The following is a 15,105-nucleotide window of genomic DNA, read 5'->3' on the forward strand; positions in this document are numbered from 1 at the left end:
ATTGCTGTAGGGTGCATGCTTCCCCTGCCAAACTACACAAGTTTTAGCAATAGTTCTGTGATTTACACACTATGATTGTTGTATTAGTTTGTTGCCGCTAGTCGGAGCTATTGCTGTAGGGTGTATGCTTCCCCTGCCAAACTACACAAGTTTTAGCAATAGTTCTGTGATTTACACACTATGATTGTTGTATTAGTTTGTTGCCGCTAGTCGAAGCTATTGCTGTAGGGTGCATGCTTCCCCTGCCAAACTACACAAGTTTTAGCAATAGTTCTGTGATTTACACACTATGATTGTTGTATTAGTTTGTTGCCGCTAGTCGGAGCTATTGCTGTAGGGTGTATGCTTCCCCTGCCAAACTACACTAGTTTTAGCAATAGTTCTGTGATTTACACACTATGATTGTTGTATTAGTTTGTTGCCGCTAGTCGAAGCTATTGCTGTAGGGTGCATGCTTCCCCTGCCAAACTACACAAGTTTTAGCAATAGTTCTGTGATTTACACACTATGATTGTTGTATTAGTTTGTTGCCGCTAGTCGGAGCTATTGCTGTAGGGTGTATGCTTCCCCTGCCAAACTACACTAGTTTTAGCAATAGTTCTGTGATTTACACACTATGATTGTTGTATTAGTTTGTTGCCGCTAGTCGAAGCTATTGCTGTAGGGTGTATGCTTCCCCTGCCAAACTACACTAGTTTTAGCAATAGTTCTGTGATTTACACACTATGATTGTTGTATTAGTTTGTTGCCGCTAGTCGGAGCTATTGCTGTAGGGTGTATGCTTCCCCTGCCAAACTACACTAGTTTTAGCAATATTTCCGCGATTTATACAACATGCTTGTATTAGATTTTGCTGCCGCTAGGGGTGTAAGCTTCCCCCAATAGATCCCATACAATTGTTAAATTGGCTACAGCAACACGCTTGTTGCCATGTGTCCTTGGCTTGCTCCAGCTTGGTGTGATGCTTCCCCAATTAGATTGGATATATAGTGCTCAACATATGACGCTAAAATCAGGATGTAACCATTCTATCAGCCTCAGTCATGGTGGGTGTAAAAAATTTTAATAACAAAATGTGTGTGTATATATAATTTTTTATAATTTTTCTCTTTTCTACAGAAGTAAACTACAACCAAGTATAACAAGGTTATGACGTCATTGACAGGTGGCAGTGTACGCAGTACACGTCAACAAATTACTTGTCTATAACTTTGTGAGTAAATGTATCCAAGCATCAGCATCACGCTTGTTACATTAAACCATCCAGCTAATTCTAATTCAGTATTGCTAATTCTGGGTGAACCAGAAGTTTCCACCAGGATTACTCCAGTATTGTGTACTTCAGTACTTATTTCCAATGAAAAAGATCATTGAAAATTAAATCTCCATCTCTCATCTCTAGCTCACAGAAACTGGACCGCGGATATACAACAAGCAAGCAGCTGATTCATTTTGATATCTAACTTTAACTTCTTCATTTCAGGTGGTATGTCATTCATTGCAATATGCATGTTTACTGCTGAACATTTCAGGTATTAACAACATGCTTGTTGCTATGGCTTATGTGGGTATTGGCATCATACTCATTTAGGCCATCTAGGTAAGGGCAACATACTTGCTTAAGGCTTCTGGTATTGTTGGTAACATGCTGTTGCTCAAGCTTTTCAGGTATTGGCAACATGCTTGTTGCCTTGGCTCACTCAGGTAACTACAAAGCATCCAGATTGCGCTGTCAGTTGGTTTTGGGGGATATTGGCATATGGTTTTGTTTTGGGGGATTATTGCTGCTCTCCCTGCTCTTGTCCATGCTGGGCTGCATGGATGCGCAGGGAGTTCTCGCCCGGAGCGGAACCATTCCGCCAATCCAAACTGTATGCTGGTTGTCAATCATGTTTGACGGTAGTGGTCCTGACAGAAATCAAGCATAGCGTTAGTTCTGGCAGGTCACGTTAGTCAAGCTCGCATCAGCTGACCCTCAGCTGATCCACATCTACCTATAGGAATACGACACCTATCACCGTATACATATATAAGCTCCTTCAGTATTATCAGCAGCTATCGCGTTTCTCAGGAGCAAATTACCCTCCTCCATCCCCAGCTCCTCCTCTCGCCCAGTCAGGATTTGACATTCTGATTCCCCTTGAATCAGAATAATTATTGAATAATGTTGTACTTTAAATCTTGAATTAAATATATTTGCAAATTTTCATGTTGGTTCTGTTCTGTTTACCCCAAGGGGGATTATTGCTGCTCTCCCTGCTCTTGTCCATGCTGGGCTGCATGGATGCGCAGGGAGTTCTCGCCCGGAGCGGAACCATTCCGCCAATCCAAACTGTATGCTGGTTGTCAATCATGTTTGACGGTAGTGGTCCTGACAGAACCACGCATAAACATTATTCTCTCAAAAATGCAGACATGTACATTCTTGTTGCTCACATATTATGGTAGCCCTGTTTGTGCTAAATAGTGTGTAATTTTTTTTTGCCATTACTATGTTTATAAGCAACTGAAAAAAGCACAAATGTCAGGGCATGTCAGAACATCTCAAGGACCCCAAAAACACCTCAGACCCCAGAGGGTTAAGCTACAGGTTGTTCTGACCGCACCAGAGAGCCGGCAGCTGATCAACCTCCCGTCTGTAGGCCGACTCGTCACCGTCCCGGATGAGGCCGATGAGCGTTGTGTCGTCAGCGAACTTCAGGAGTTTGACAGATGTGTCTCCTGAGGTGCAGTCGTTGGTGTAGAGGGAGAAGGGGGTGCCAGTGCTGATAGTCCTGGTGCTGGATGTGATGTTTCCCAGCCTCATCTGCTGACTCCTGTCAGCAGAGCTTAATTTGAGCCGGAACACGCCGGAACATGTTCCGTCACCTCCGACGTCGGATCCGGAACCTTTTTTATTGGATCCGGCACCTCCTGTGTCACTATGGAAAATGAATTGCCTAAATTAAAAAAATAAAATTAGCCTACTGTTTGTGTAGTGTTCAATGTTGTTATTTGTCTGGTTAGTCTTTATTCCCCATTGAAGTTCTACAAAAATCTTGTGTTTTGAGATTGCTGTTAGCCTCGATGTCAAAAATTACGTCAAATGTCGATGAAATGTCAAAAAGACGGCAAAGTTTGCTTAACTTTTTCAAATACTCTGGCTAGTCAGATCCCAAACAAGCAAAAATCGTTTCCGCTTATCAACAATGTGATGGTAATGTAAGGTGGACACAGCAGTAGTGTCGACATAATATCTCGTTATTTCGACATAATAAGGGAACATTCTCTGCATTAAGCCACATTAAGCGTTCTTATAATGGTTTTCTTTTCATATTTCTACAAATATGTTACAAAACTAAAATGTGAATTAAATAATAGAAACTTATAAATAAATAGACTACCTGCTACCCTAAGCTACATATAAAATGAGTTCACTTGTCTTAATCTGAAGTTACAGGTCACCAATGGTCTTACAAATGTTTAATTCTCCCTAACAGCCAGAGTTATTATTTTATTATTTTTAATTTTTATTTCAGTTAACTAAAGTGTTTTTTTTCACATCCAGTGCTACTTTAGTTGTACTAAAAAACGTTATTAGTTCAGTTTTAGTCTACAATCACCTCGCTAACTATTGTTACTTTTATTTCGAAAGTGTTACCGGTTACTTTTACGCTTCCAAAAAAGGAATAGACCACGTGACTTCCGTTTTTGGTTTATAAACGAAAAACGAATTGACTTAAGTTCAAAGACTCTCTTCATTCTTTGTTCAAAAAGGAATAACGATAAAATGATCGCCAAAAACGGGCCGTTTTAATTGGTTTTTCGTTTTTTTTTATTCTGACACCAAAAACGGTTATTTGGTTTTTCGTTTTGAAACAAAAAACAGAAAAACGGTATTTTCGTTTTATAATTACAAGCGAATTACGGATTATCCAGCATAGACCACGTGACCTTCCGTTTTTGGTTTATAAACGAAAAACGAATTGACTGAAGTTCAAAGACTCTATTCTTTGTTCAAAAAGGAATAACGATAAAATGATCGCCAAAAACGAAAAACGGGCCGTTTTTAAATGTTTTTTTTTTTGTTTTTTGATTCTGACACCAAAAACGGTTATTTGGTTTTTCGTTTTGAAACAAAAAACATAAAAACGGTATTTTCGTTTTATAATTACAAACGAATTACGGATTATCCAGAGATCCCCTGACCGCCGACCTGTCTGTGTCCAACTGGTAAGACAGTAATTCATATGTGATAAGATCATAGCATTAATGTATAACTTTGAGGCCTCTGTAGTTAAATTATTCCTAATGTGTCTGAAATTTGCCAAGTTAAATTGAATTCTGTTTATGACCTTTTTGGTGTGTTTTAAATGAAAGACGTGAATCTATTATTATTCCCAGATATTTGAGCTCTTGGACCACTGGAAGTCTTTTCCCTGCTACTATAACATCTGGGTCTAGATCTCTATTTGCGGATTTCGAAAAAAACATACACGCTGTTTTATCAGTATTAAGGTGCAGACACGAGTTTGCTATAGCCAAATGGAGATATTGATCATTGTAGCTGATAGCTCTTCTGCAGCTTGCCTCTTGTTTGTAGCATGTAGATATATGACAGTGTCATCAGCATACATCTGGCAGGTGACAGTAGGTGGACAGACCTCAGGTAGATCACTGATATATAAACTGAATAACAGGGGACCCAAAATGGAACCTTGGGGTACACCCAAATTAATGTCAGTTATTTGGGCGATGTTATTATCCACATGAACACATTGTTTTCTGTCTGATTTTATCCATTTAATGACATCTGATGAAAAATTTAATTTTGATAACTTATTAATTAGAACCTCATGAACTGCCTTATTTCAGAAACTTAATTTTTTTGTTTTTTTCAATAACCTTGCATAAACATTATTCTCTCAAATATACAAACATGTATATACATGTTGCTCACATATTATGGTAGCCCTGTTTGTGCTGAATATAGTGTAATGACACTTTTGCCATTAATATGTTTATAAGCAACTGAAAAAAGCACAAATGTCAGGGCATGTCAAAACATCTTAATGACCCCAAAAACACGTTGGACCCCCAAGGGTTAACCCGAGCTGCAGAGTCTTTATCCATTTTCAAGAAACTGCTGAAGACATATTTTTCAGCAACACTTGACCCATTAATACTAACACTTACTATTCAATATCTATAAAAAAAAAAAAAAAAAAAAAATTATATATCGTCTCGGTTACGTATGGTAACCCTCGTTCCCTGAGTCCAGGGAACGGAGACGCCTCGTCGGGGGAGTTCCCCTGACGAATTGGGATCACGCTAGGGAGACCAATTGCCTTCGAGTGAATTAAAACGAGCCAATGAACATTGGCATGCAAGGTTTGCATTCCGCGGCCCGCCTACCAGTGCGGGTATAAGGCGGAATCAAGCGCATACACAAACGCTTTTCGCTGAGGAGCCGAACGGTGTCCAGTCCTCCGCGAAGGTACAGCAGCATGGCGACGGGACGAGGCGTCTCCGTTCCCTGGACTCAGGGAACGAGGGTTACCATACGTAACCGAGACGTTCCCTTTCGTCAGCAGGGAACTCCGACGCCTCGTCGGGGGAGTTCCCCTGACGAATTGGGATCCCTACCAAAACGCCATGGTGCTGGCCCCTTCCAGCGCCCAGCTAAGCTACAGCCCTGCAGCAGTTTCCAGAAATTTTGCGGGAGCTAGCTAGGGAATCACACTGCTGTTCCGCAAGACCCAATCAGTGGATATTGGATAACACTGGGAAAGCGTGTCCGACCCCAAGGATATAATGGGGGGGGGAACGCTGCGGAAGCTGAGGCAGCCTAGAGGAAGGCCCTCAATACACATATGTACTAACCACGTAGGGTAGTGAAACATATGGCAGTCCTTGAAGGTAGTCCCAGTCCGGAGGAGTGAGGAGCATACTCAACAAGGACGACAGAATGAGTCTGTCAAGGGGAAGACACGGCTGAACTGCACGTGGCAATCATGGGTCGCCGCAGGGACCACTGAAAAAACACCCAGTCTACTAGCAACTCCTTACTGAAGGTAGCAGACCTGGTGCCGGGCGGTCCGCAATGCCTGGCACCAGAGGGGGTGATGGAGGAACTCACGAGGTTAGCCGTTTGTTGGGTAACCAACGGAGCACAAAGACGCACGTATCCGCTCACGGAATGGCGTCGCAAGCCGACACACCTATTCCCTCTAGTTACTGGCCGTAGCGAGTACTCGGGAGGAAACCGGTTCCACACGTAAGCTATAAAACCTAGCGAACGTGTTCAGTGTCGCCCAGCCCGCAGCTCTACAAATGTCTGTTAGCGAGGCGCCTTGTGCCAGAGCCCAGGAAGCGGCAACACTCCTAGTGGAGTGAGCCCGCAACCTAGGTGGGCAGGGCTCACCCTGGGACTCATAAGCCCTGGTGATAGCATCCACTAGACAGTGGGCTAACCTCTGCTTGGAGACAGCCTTCCCCTTCTGCTGGCCTCCGTAACAAACAAAGAGCTGATCTGAGGTCCTAAAGCTTTGTGTTCTGTCTATATAAACCCGGAGGGCCCGGACGGGACAGAGAAAAGCTAGGGCTGGGTCTGCCTCCTCCTGGGGCAGCGCTTGCAGGTTCACTACCTGGTCCGCGAAGGGAGTGGTAGGAACCTTGGGCACATATCCGAGCCTGGGTCTCAATATGACCTGAGAAAGGCCAGGCCCGAACTCTAGGCACGATTCATCGACCGAAAATGCCTGCAGATCCCCTACCCTCTTGAAGGAAGCCAATGCTAACAGGAGCGCTGTCTTAATGGACAGGATATTAAGCTCGACTGACAGCAAAGGCTCAAAAGGAGGACTTTGAAGTGCCTTAAGCACCAGAGTTAAGTCCCAAGAGGGTACAGGGTGCAAGTTGCGAGGTGGATTTAGCCTCCTAGCACCCTTGAGGAATCTGATGACCAGGTCGTGCTTCCCCACGGACTTACCTTCAACTACATCGTGATGCGCGGCTATTGCGGCAACATACACTTTGAGGGTGGAGGGAGACAGCCTTCGCTCCAACCCCTGTTGTAGGAAGGAGAGCACTACACCGATCGGGCAAGTTCGTGGGTTCTCCCCGTGGGAAGAACACCAGCCGACGAACAGGTTCCACTTCAGAGCATAGAGGCGCCTCGTAGAGGGGGCGTGAAGAGATGGTATCTACCACTGCCTGTGGTAGGCCATCTAGAACCTCCGCGTCCCGTCCAGGGACCAGACATGGAGTTTCCAGAGGTCTGGATGCGGGTGCCATAGGGTGCCCCGTCTCTGAGAAAGAAGGTCGTTCCTCAGAGGAATCGGCCAAGGAGGGGCTGTCGCGAGGAGCATGAGTTCTGGGAACCAAGTCCGGGTTGGCCAATACGGGGCCACCAAAAGGACTTGCTCCTCGTCCTCCCTGACCTTGCACAGAGTTTGTGCAAGAAGGCTCACTGGGGGAAACGCATATTTGCGTAGGTCCCGGGGTCAGCTGTGTGCCAGGGCATCCGTGCCGAGATGGGTCGTGTCCGGAGAGGCAAACAGGTCTACCTGTGCGGCTCCGAAGATTCGCCAGATCAGCTGGACCACCTGGGGATGAAGTCGCCATTCTCCCGGAAGGGGGGACCGACGTGAAAGTTCGTCGGCCACACGATTGAGCTCCCCGGGGACATGAACGGCACGAAGCGACCTCAGATGCTTCTGACTCCATAGGAGGAGGTGGGAGGCGAGTCGCGACATACGACGGGAGCGTAGACCACCTTGTCTGTTGATGTACGCAACGGTCGCAGTGCTGTCCGTACGGACCAGTACGTGTTTGTGTCTGAGAAACCCCTTGAGGCGACACAAAGCTAGGTGTACTGCTTGCAACTCTAGGCAGTTGATGTGCCAATGCAGCTGGGGCCCCGTCCACAGCCCCGAGACTGCATGCCCTCTGTACGTGGCCCCCCAGCCCTTGGCAGAAGCATCTGTGAAAACCACAGCATGCCTGGAAACCTGGACTAGGGGCACTCCGGCCCGTAGAAACCCAGGATCCAACCAAGGGGAGAAGGTTTGGCGACAGCTCGGGGTGACTTTGACCCGGAACTTGCCGCTCTGCCACGCCCACCTCGAGACTCGATCGCGAAGCCAGTGCTGGAGCGGTCTCATATGCAACAGACCGAGCGGCGTTACTGCGGCTGCGGCTGCCATATGCCCCAGGAGCCTCTGAAATTGTTTCAGTGGAACCGCTGACTTGCCTCGAAAAGACTTGAGGCAGTTGAGCACTGACTGGACGCGTTCCTCCGTGAGGCGCGCAGTCTGGGCGACCGAGTCCAGCTCCATACCGAGATAAGAGATCCTCTGCACAGGGGAGAGTTTGCTCTTGTCCCAGTTGACCTGAAGCCCCAACTGACTGAGGTGCCGGAGCACCATGTCCCTGTGATCGCACAACACATCTCGCGAGTGTGCCAGAATGAGCCAGTCGTCGAGGTAGTTGAGAATGCGAACGCCTTGTTCTCTCATGGGAACAATGGCCGCCTCCGCGACTTTCGTGAAGACACGGGGCGACAGGGCCAGCCCGAAGGGTAGGACCTTGTACTGATATGCTCGACCCTTGAAAGCAAACCGAAGGAACGGTCTGTGTCGAGGAAGAATCGAGACATGAAAGTACGCGTCCTTCAGGTCAATCGCTGCAAACCAATCCTGGGGACGGATGCACTCGAAAATGCGTTTCTGCGTGAGCATCTTGAACGGGAGCTTGTGCAGGGCCCGATTCAATACTCGCAGATCCAGGATTGGCCGTAACCCACCGCCTTTCTTGGGTACAATGAAGTAAGGGCTGTAAAACCCTGACCTCATATCGGCTGGAGGGACCGGCTCGATCGCGTCCTTCGCCAGTAGGACGTCGATCTCTTTCCGCAAGACCGGGGCATCCACTGGACGCACATGGGTGAAGTGGACGCCCCTGAACTTGGGAGGCCGGCGTGCAAATTGAATTGCATAGCCGAGCCGGTTGGTGCGGATGAGCCAGCGCGACGGACTCGGGAGCTCTAACCAGGCTCTGAGAAACCGCCACAACGAGCCCACCCGCACGACCGGCGTACCCGCGGAGGGGCAGCGAGGTGGAGGGCAGGGACACGGCTCTGGTGGCATTGTGGCGGCCGAGAGCGGGGTCTGGGTGTGTATTTGAACAACACCTACCTGCCTCCACCGGGGGACAGACGGCAGAGAAGACCCGAGAGTGTTCTGCTGCGGTCTGTCGCCTGGCGAGGGAAGGGGAGGAGACAAGGAGCAAGGCCCGAGGGCGGCTGCTGGTCTCGCCTTCCCGCCCAGCGACAGACAGGAGTGGCGTGACCGAGGTGGCGCCACTGCTATCTGAGAGCTGGGGAGAGAGGACTGAGAGTGGCGAGACCCGAGGGTGGCGCACACTGACGTCCTACTCTTGAGCGGGAGAGACTGCATGTTCGGCAGTCCCAACCGTGAATGACCCAGAGGAGGAAGAAACTGCTCTTTTTTAGGTTTTGGGTACCACCGACCAGCTGGTCGGCGGCGGAACAGAAACTAGAAAAATTTAACAAAGGATTCTCCACCCGGCCCTCCTCCGGGGGAAGGAGTGGTGATGACACACACTCCCAAAGAGCAGTTTTCGTCGCACTCTCTGGGTCGCTCCTCTCAGGGTCATTTCCCCTCCTTTTGCTGGGGGGGAAACGAACTCCGAGCGGGCTGGTTTTAAGGCGCTTCTGGACCACAGTGTGGACATCGTCTGACCGAAGGCCAGCGCTGTGACTAATCACGGTCAGTCATAAAGCGCAGCTCTACTCCGAGTCAGAACTACCCACGTGCACTGAATGTGCAGGGGTAGTGAGAGAGGAAAAACTTCTGCAGATTTAGGCATGTTTGGCTTGCCATATTGGCACCAAAATACTTCCATACTGCCAAAATTTTTCACACACATCTAGGCACTTTAGACCCAGGAAGTGTGGCTGTCAAGTCTGAACCTTCAGCATGAGAACACACCATTACAGTAGGAACTCAGCATCATTCTCAGAGTATAACAGCCCTCTCTCCGATGTAGCAATCGACATCTGTCCTCCCCTGGGGCCCCGAATGAAATGCTTGGTCCCTCATGATAAGGACCAAAATCCCACTCAAAGCCTCGACGGCACACGGCACGCTGAGCGGCTCAAGCCTTTACGAGAAAGGGGAGGCGAACAACGTGCCGACGTGGTCATGCACTCATGAGAGAACATGAACCACCCATGAACGCCGTCTCAACACACTGATTAGGCATGTGAAACAGCGATCATGGCCGTCAACCAGGCATGCAAGACAGTGAACGTGGCCATCGCTGGCACACGGCACGCTGAGCGTTCAAGCCCCCAGGCAAGACGAACAACGTGCCGACGTGGTCATGCTCTCATGTAGAGAGCACAAACCACCCACGAACACAGTCTCAGCATGTTTGTGATGCGCTAGAGGAGTGGGAAGCTCGTGAGGGTCTTTCACCTGGCGAGACATTCCGCACTGTAACCCTCAGATCACCAATGTTATTTGCCAAAGTAGCCCTCTCCTGGTGCACCAGAAGAGAAACTAGATCGGGAAACAAGCAAAGGGACTCACCTCATAGAGGCACGCGAGTCTTGATCTTGACCACGCATCTTGAGCGCCGAATGACGCGCGCTGGGTTGCCGTGACAACCCACGCTGTCAACCGGCGCTCGACGGCACACTGCACGCTGAGCGGCTCGAGCCTTTAAAAAGGGGAGACGAACAACGTGCCGACGTGGTCATGCACTCATGAGAGAACATGAACCACCCACGAACGCAGTCTCACACACTGATTAGGCATGTGAAACAATGAACGTGGCCGTCAAATAAGGACAGGAACGATCGCATCCAGAAAAACACGAGTGAAACGTCATCCTGAAAAGGACGCAATCTTCACTCGTGTTGCTCTTTCAGGAAGAAATTACTCTCTTTATTGTGCTGAAGCACACAGGGACCCAACGCGGCGACACAACGGGGAAACTGCAAGCCCGCTGTGCGCACTCAACCGTTTACCAGCTGTAAAAACAGCTTTTGAATTAACAGCGTGTAGACGCAGCCGGCAGACAGGAAATCGTGCGGTCCCCCGACGAGGCGTCGGAGTTCCCTGCTGACGAAAGGGAAATATATATATATATATATATATAACTGCTAGATGTACTGTGCAGGTTTTTTTTTTTTTTTCTCCATTAGGTCACCTGATGGAGTTTTAGGACACCATTAGGTCACTTGATGGAGTTTTAGGACACCATTAGGTCACTTGATGGAGTTTTTCAGTTCCTTGCCACTGTTGCCTTTGTCTTGCTCAGTTGGGGATATTTTGGGGATATTTAATTTAATTTTATCAATCAATAAATTCCACTAGAAACAAACCTTGTTGTATTATTTTAATTTAATACTGTGAAGCTGCTTTGATACAATCTGTATTGTGAAAAGCGCTATACAAATATACTTGACTTGACTTGACTTGACTTGACTGTGCAGGACTAACTGGGACTGGTCATGGCACTTGTATATTGTTGCCCTATTGTTGGTTTGATTGCTTCTATTGCTTTCCTCATTTGTAAGTCACTTTGGATAAAAACGTATATTAAAAGTAAATGTTATGCAATTTTAGTTTTTGCATTCTCTGTTACAGTATGGGGTTTATTTTTGTATTGTTGCTTCTTGTATATGTTTTTCCCTTTATTCAAAACATTCAGCAAAACATCATACACTTTTGACAAAGCTTATTTCCCTTAATGATTGGAATAAGTTGATGATGAGGAGAGCAAATGTAATGATGCAACTAAATCAACTAGGGAGAAGACATTTTGAGGCTTTACATGACTGAAATACACTTTTTTTTTTGTTTCCTAGGCATCACAGATTTGCATAACAATTTTTTTCCCCCAGTTGCCAAAGTATAAATGTAACACAATACAGTAACACAATTTTGTAGTTAAACTACAGCTGAAGTAATGATACAGCAATTTTTTTTTTGTTACATTATTACATTTGTGATTTTTTTCACAAGTGAAGCTCAGAGACCTAAAAATTAATTACGCGTTAATTACGTCAACATTCCCTTGTGTGTTTGTCTTGTATTATAAATGTAGATGCTTCACCAGCACGACATAATTCAACTCTGTTTCTTGTTTGTCCATTTCCAAAAAGTTGTTTTATATTTGCTAGGTTGATCGTTTTGATTGCAGGTTTTGACAAGCTACAGATTTTTGTCCTGGCAATATTCTTAATGTAGGTTTACATGTTTTGAAATAACATTTTATTGACAATCCTCTCCCTTCAACATCTTCTCATTATCAGTGATTGATGATTGTAATGATTATAATTTCTCTTTATTGCATCTATGTATATGTACTATGGCATCCCCAGTATATGCTGATTATCTGATCAATTGTTAAATATTTACCGGTAATGTTAATATCTGTCATCCATGGGTAATTTATCTAATTTCACAACCATTATATTGGCTGGTTACATTGATATTGGGAATATTAAGTATTTATGTTTCATTGTTTTGATCTTGTTGTTTGTTGCAATCATAGTAGCAAATCAATTAATTATTGGAATAATATGCAAGGAGAAGTCCTTGCATGAACCTATGTATGTTTTTTTATGCAGTTTGTCTATAAATGAACTGTATGGCTGCATTGCTTTATTCCCATCCCTTTTAAGTAATATGCTACTGTCAAAGATCCCTGAAGTTTCACTCACCCTTTGTCATGCTCAAATATTTGCTTTATACACTTATGGATCAGTAGAATTCTGTAATTTAGCAATCATGTCTTATGACAGGTATGTAGCCATCTGTTACTCGTTGGAATATCACAGAATCATGTCTCCTGCCAGGACAGTTACATTGATCGCTCTGGGGTGGTCAATATCAATTATCAAATTCTCCATTACTTTATCAGTGAATGTACAGCTAAAGTTGTGTGGAAATGTACTGGACAAAGTATGGTGTGACAACTACATGCTTGTGAAACTGGCATGCTCGGACACCACAGCAAACAACATCTCTGGCATAATCGGTACAACTGTGACCATTGTTGCTCCTCTGGGATTAATTTTGTTCTCGTATACAAAAATTTTTAGAGTCTGCCTAAAGTCCACAAGAGAAAAGACCCAAAAGGCTTTAAGCACATGTACTCCTCACCTTATATCACTACTGAATTACTCGGTTGGCTGTTCATTTGAACTAATTCAAAGCAGATTTGATAAGGTTCCTATGCCTCCTGTACTACGTGTGATTCTTTCAGTTTATTTTCTGATGTGTCCGCCACTCATTAATCCTATCATGTATGGTATGAGACTTTCTAAAATAAAAATGGCACTTAAAAAATGTATTTACCCCAGGAACCACATAAAACATGTATCACAATAGTGTCTAAGACAATTTGTTTATTGTCACCTATAAGGTAGAAAAATAACTTCATTCTGTCATGCGCTTAAAAAAAAACAAAAAAACTTTTGCATGTGTACAAAAACTGTTTGTATTTGTCCAAATAAGAAAATCTTATAAGATAAGATTATTAAGAATATGTTATAATGATTGATGATTTCGTAATGTAGAAATACTGTTTAATATCTGTTAAAAAAAGGCAAATTAATTAATTTATAGTGCTTTTAAAAATGGTTCTTATCTTGCTTCTCTGAATTTATTAAAAAATAAATGTTCTTTTTGCTTCTCATTGTGTTTCACTTTTTTGTTTTTGTACAAAAACATTATACAAATGCTAGTCTTTAGAGGTGCATTGTGTAATATTTAGGAGGATCTGTTGACAGAAATGCAATATCATATACATAACTATGTTTTCAGTGGTGTGTAAAGACCTTACAAAATGAACCGTTATGTTTTTATTAGCTTAGAATGAGCCATTTCTATATACATACACCGCGGGACATTGAAATGCGTCGATTTGTTTCTAGAGTGGCCCTGAATGGACAAACGAGTTTCGTCACTATGTTGTTCTTCGTGCAAAGAAGCTAGCCCCCACATAGCAACATTTTGACGTCCCAGATCCAGCACCACATTTGGCACACGTGGAAGGATGATCTGGCCCACATGCAGCGTGGAATGACAGCCCTTGGGTTGCTCACTCCTGTTTGCCAGATCTGGGCCACAAGCAGGTCATAGCAATGCCACATGTCAGCCAAGAGCAAAGAAATAAATTGGTGAAATATTTGACATATGAGGATAGAGTTGTGGAAGGCCTATACTTCATGTTAAACATAAATATATAGCAGCAAAGACAACGTCGGCAGTGTTGACGGCAAAATAGGCTATAGAATATTTCATTCTGTATTGACAGGTGCAGTATTTGAAAATAGATAATAGATAATATTTTTTTAACCCTTTCACGCATAGTGGTCACTACAGTGGACAGCTATTAAAAAAGCATTTTTTTGAATTTGCACGGGTTTTTATGGCAAAGTTGCACATCAGCCTCTTCATTGGACCCTGGTGCATCATCCTATAAATTGCAACCAAGTGGCAAGCCTTTGTGTTTCGATTTTTTCCTCCTCCAAACCAAGATGGCCAAGGGTCAGTCAGACATGCCAAGTTGCTCCGGAATATCCACCCATTCCTTCTATCCTAGGAGACTCTTGTAGGTAAAAAAAAATATTGCAGCATCAAGCAATATCTAATGAGTCATATCACAGTAACATTTTCCAAGTTTTGATTTTAGATTGAGAGAAAACTCTGATTAATCACGTCCACTGTAGTGGACGTCATGCATCAATTGCTATATTTCAGCTACAATTCATAATTATAATGTGAATATTGTTTTTGAAATTTAAAACTTAAAAACAATCTGCAATGACTTTTTTTTTACTGTAAATAAATGTACTTGTATTATTAGAATGTAATTTTCATTGACATCGAAAAAAGTCGTGATTACATAATGTGATTACATAATGTATGACACTTGTAATGCATTACTTGTGTAGCAACACTGACTTGGCATCCGGCCAGATGTTCTGAATTAGCGAATCCTGATTGTTTCTCTCATGCTAAAACACATATGAGCATATACATGTTCGTATTCAGAAAGCTTTGAATAATGTGGCTTGGTAGCATG

General features: G+C 44.6%; 1 protein-coding gene across 1 annotated transcript; it reads left to right on the top strand.

Moving 5' to 3' along the window:
* Positions 1-12,455: 12,455 nt before the first annotated feature.
* LOC311296883 (olfactory receptor 4B13-like) lies at positions 12,456-13,406 on the top strand (the record flags this gene model as incomplete). The annotated part of the gene is made up of 1 exon (XM_084418867.1): positions 12,456-13,406. The coding sequence occupies one exon, from the start codon at positions 12,456-12,458 to the stop codon at positions 13,404-13,406; it is 951 nt and encodes a 316-aa protein (XP_084274993.1).
* Between the last annotated feature and the right edge of the window lie 1,699 nt (positions 13,407-15,105).

This window comes from Rutilus rutilus, assembly GCF_951802725.1.
Source record: "Rutilus rutilus genome assembly, chromosome: 9".
Classification (NCBI taxonomy): Eukaryota; Metazoa; Chordata; class Actinopteri; order Cypriniformes; family Leuciscidae; genus Rutilus; species Rutilus rutilus.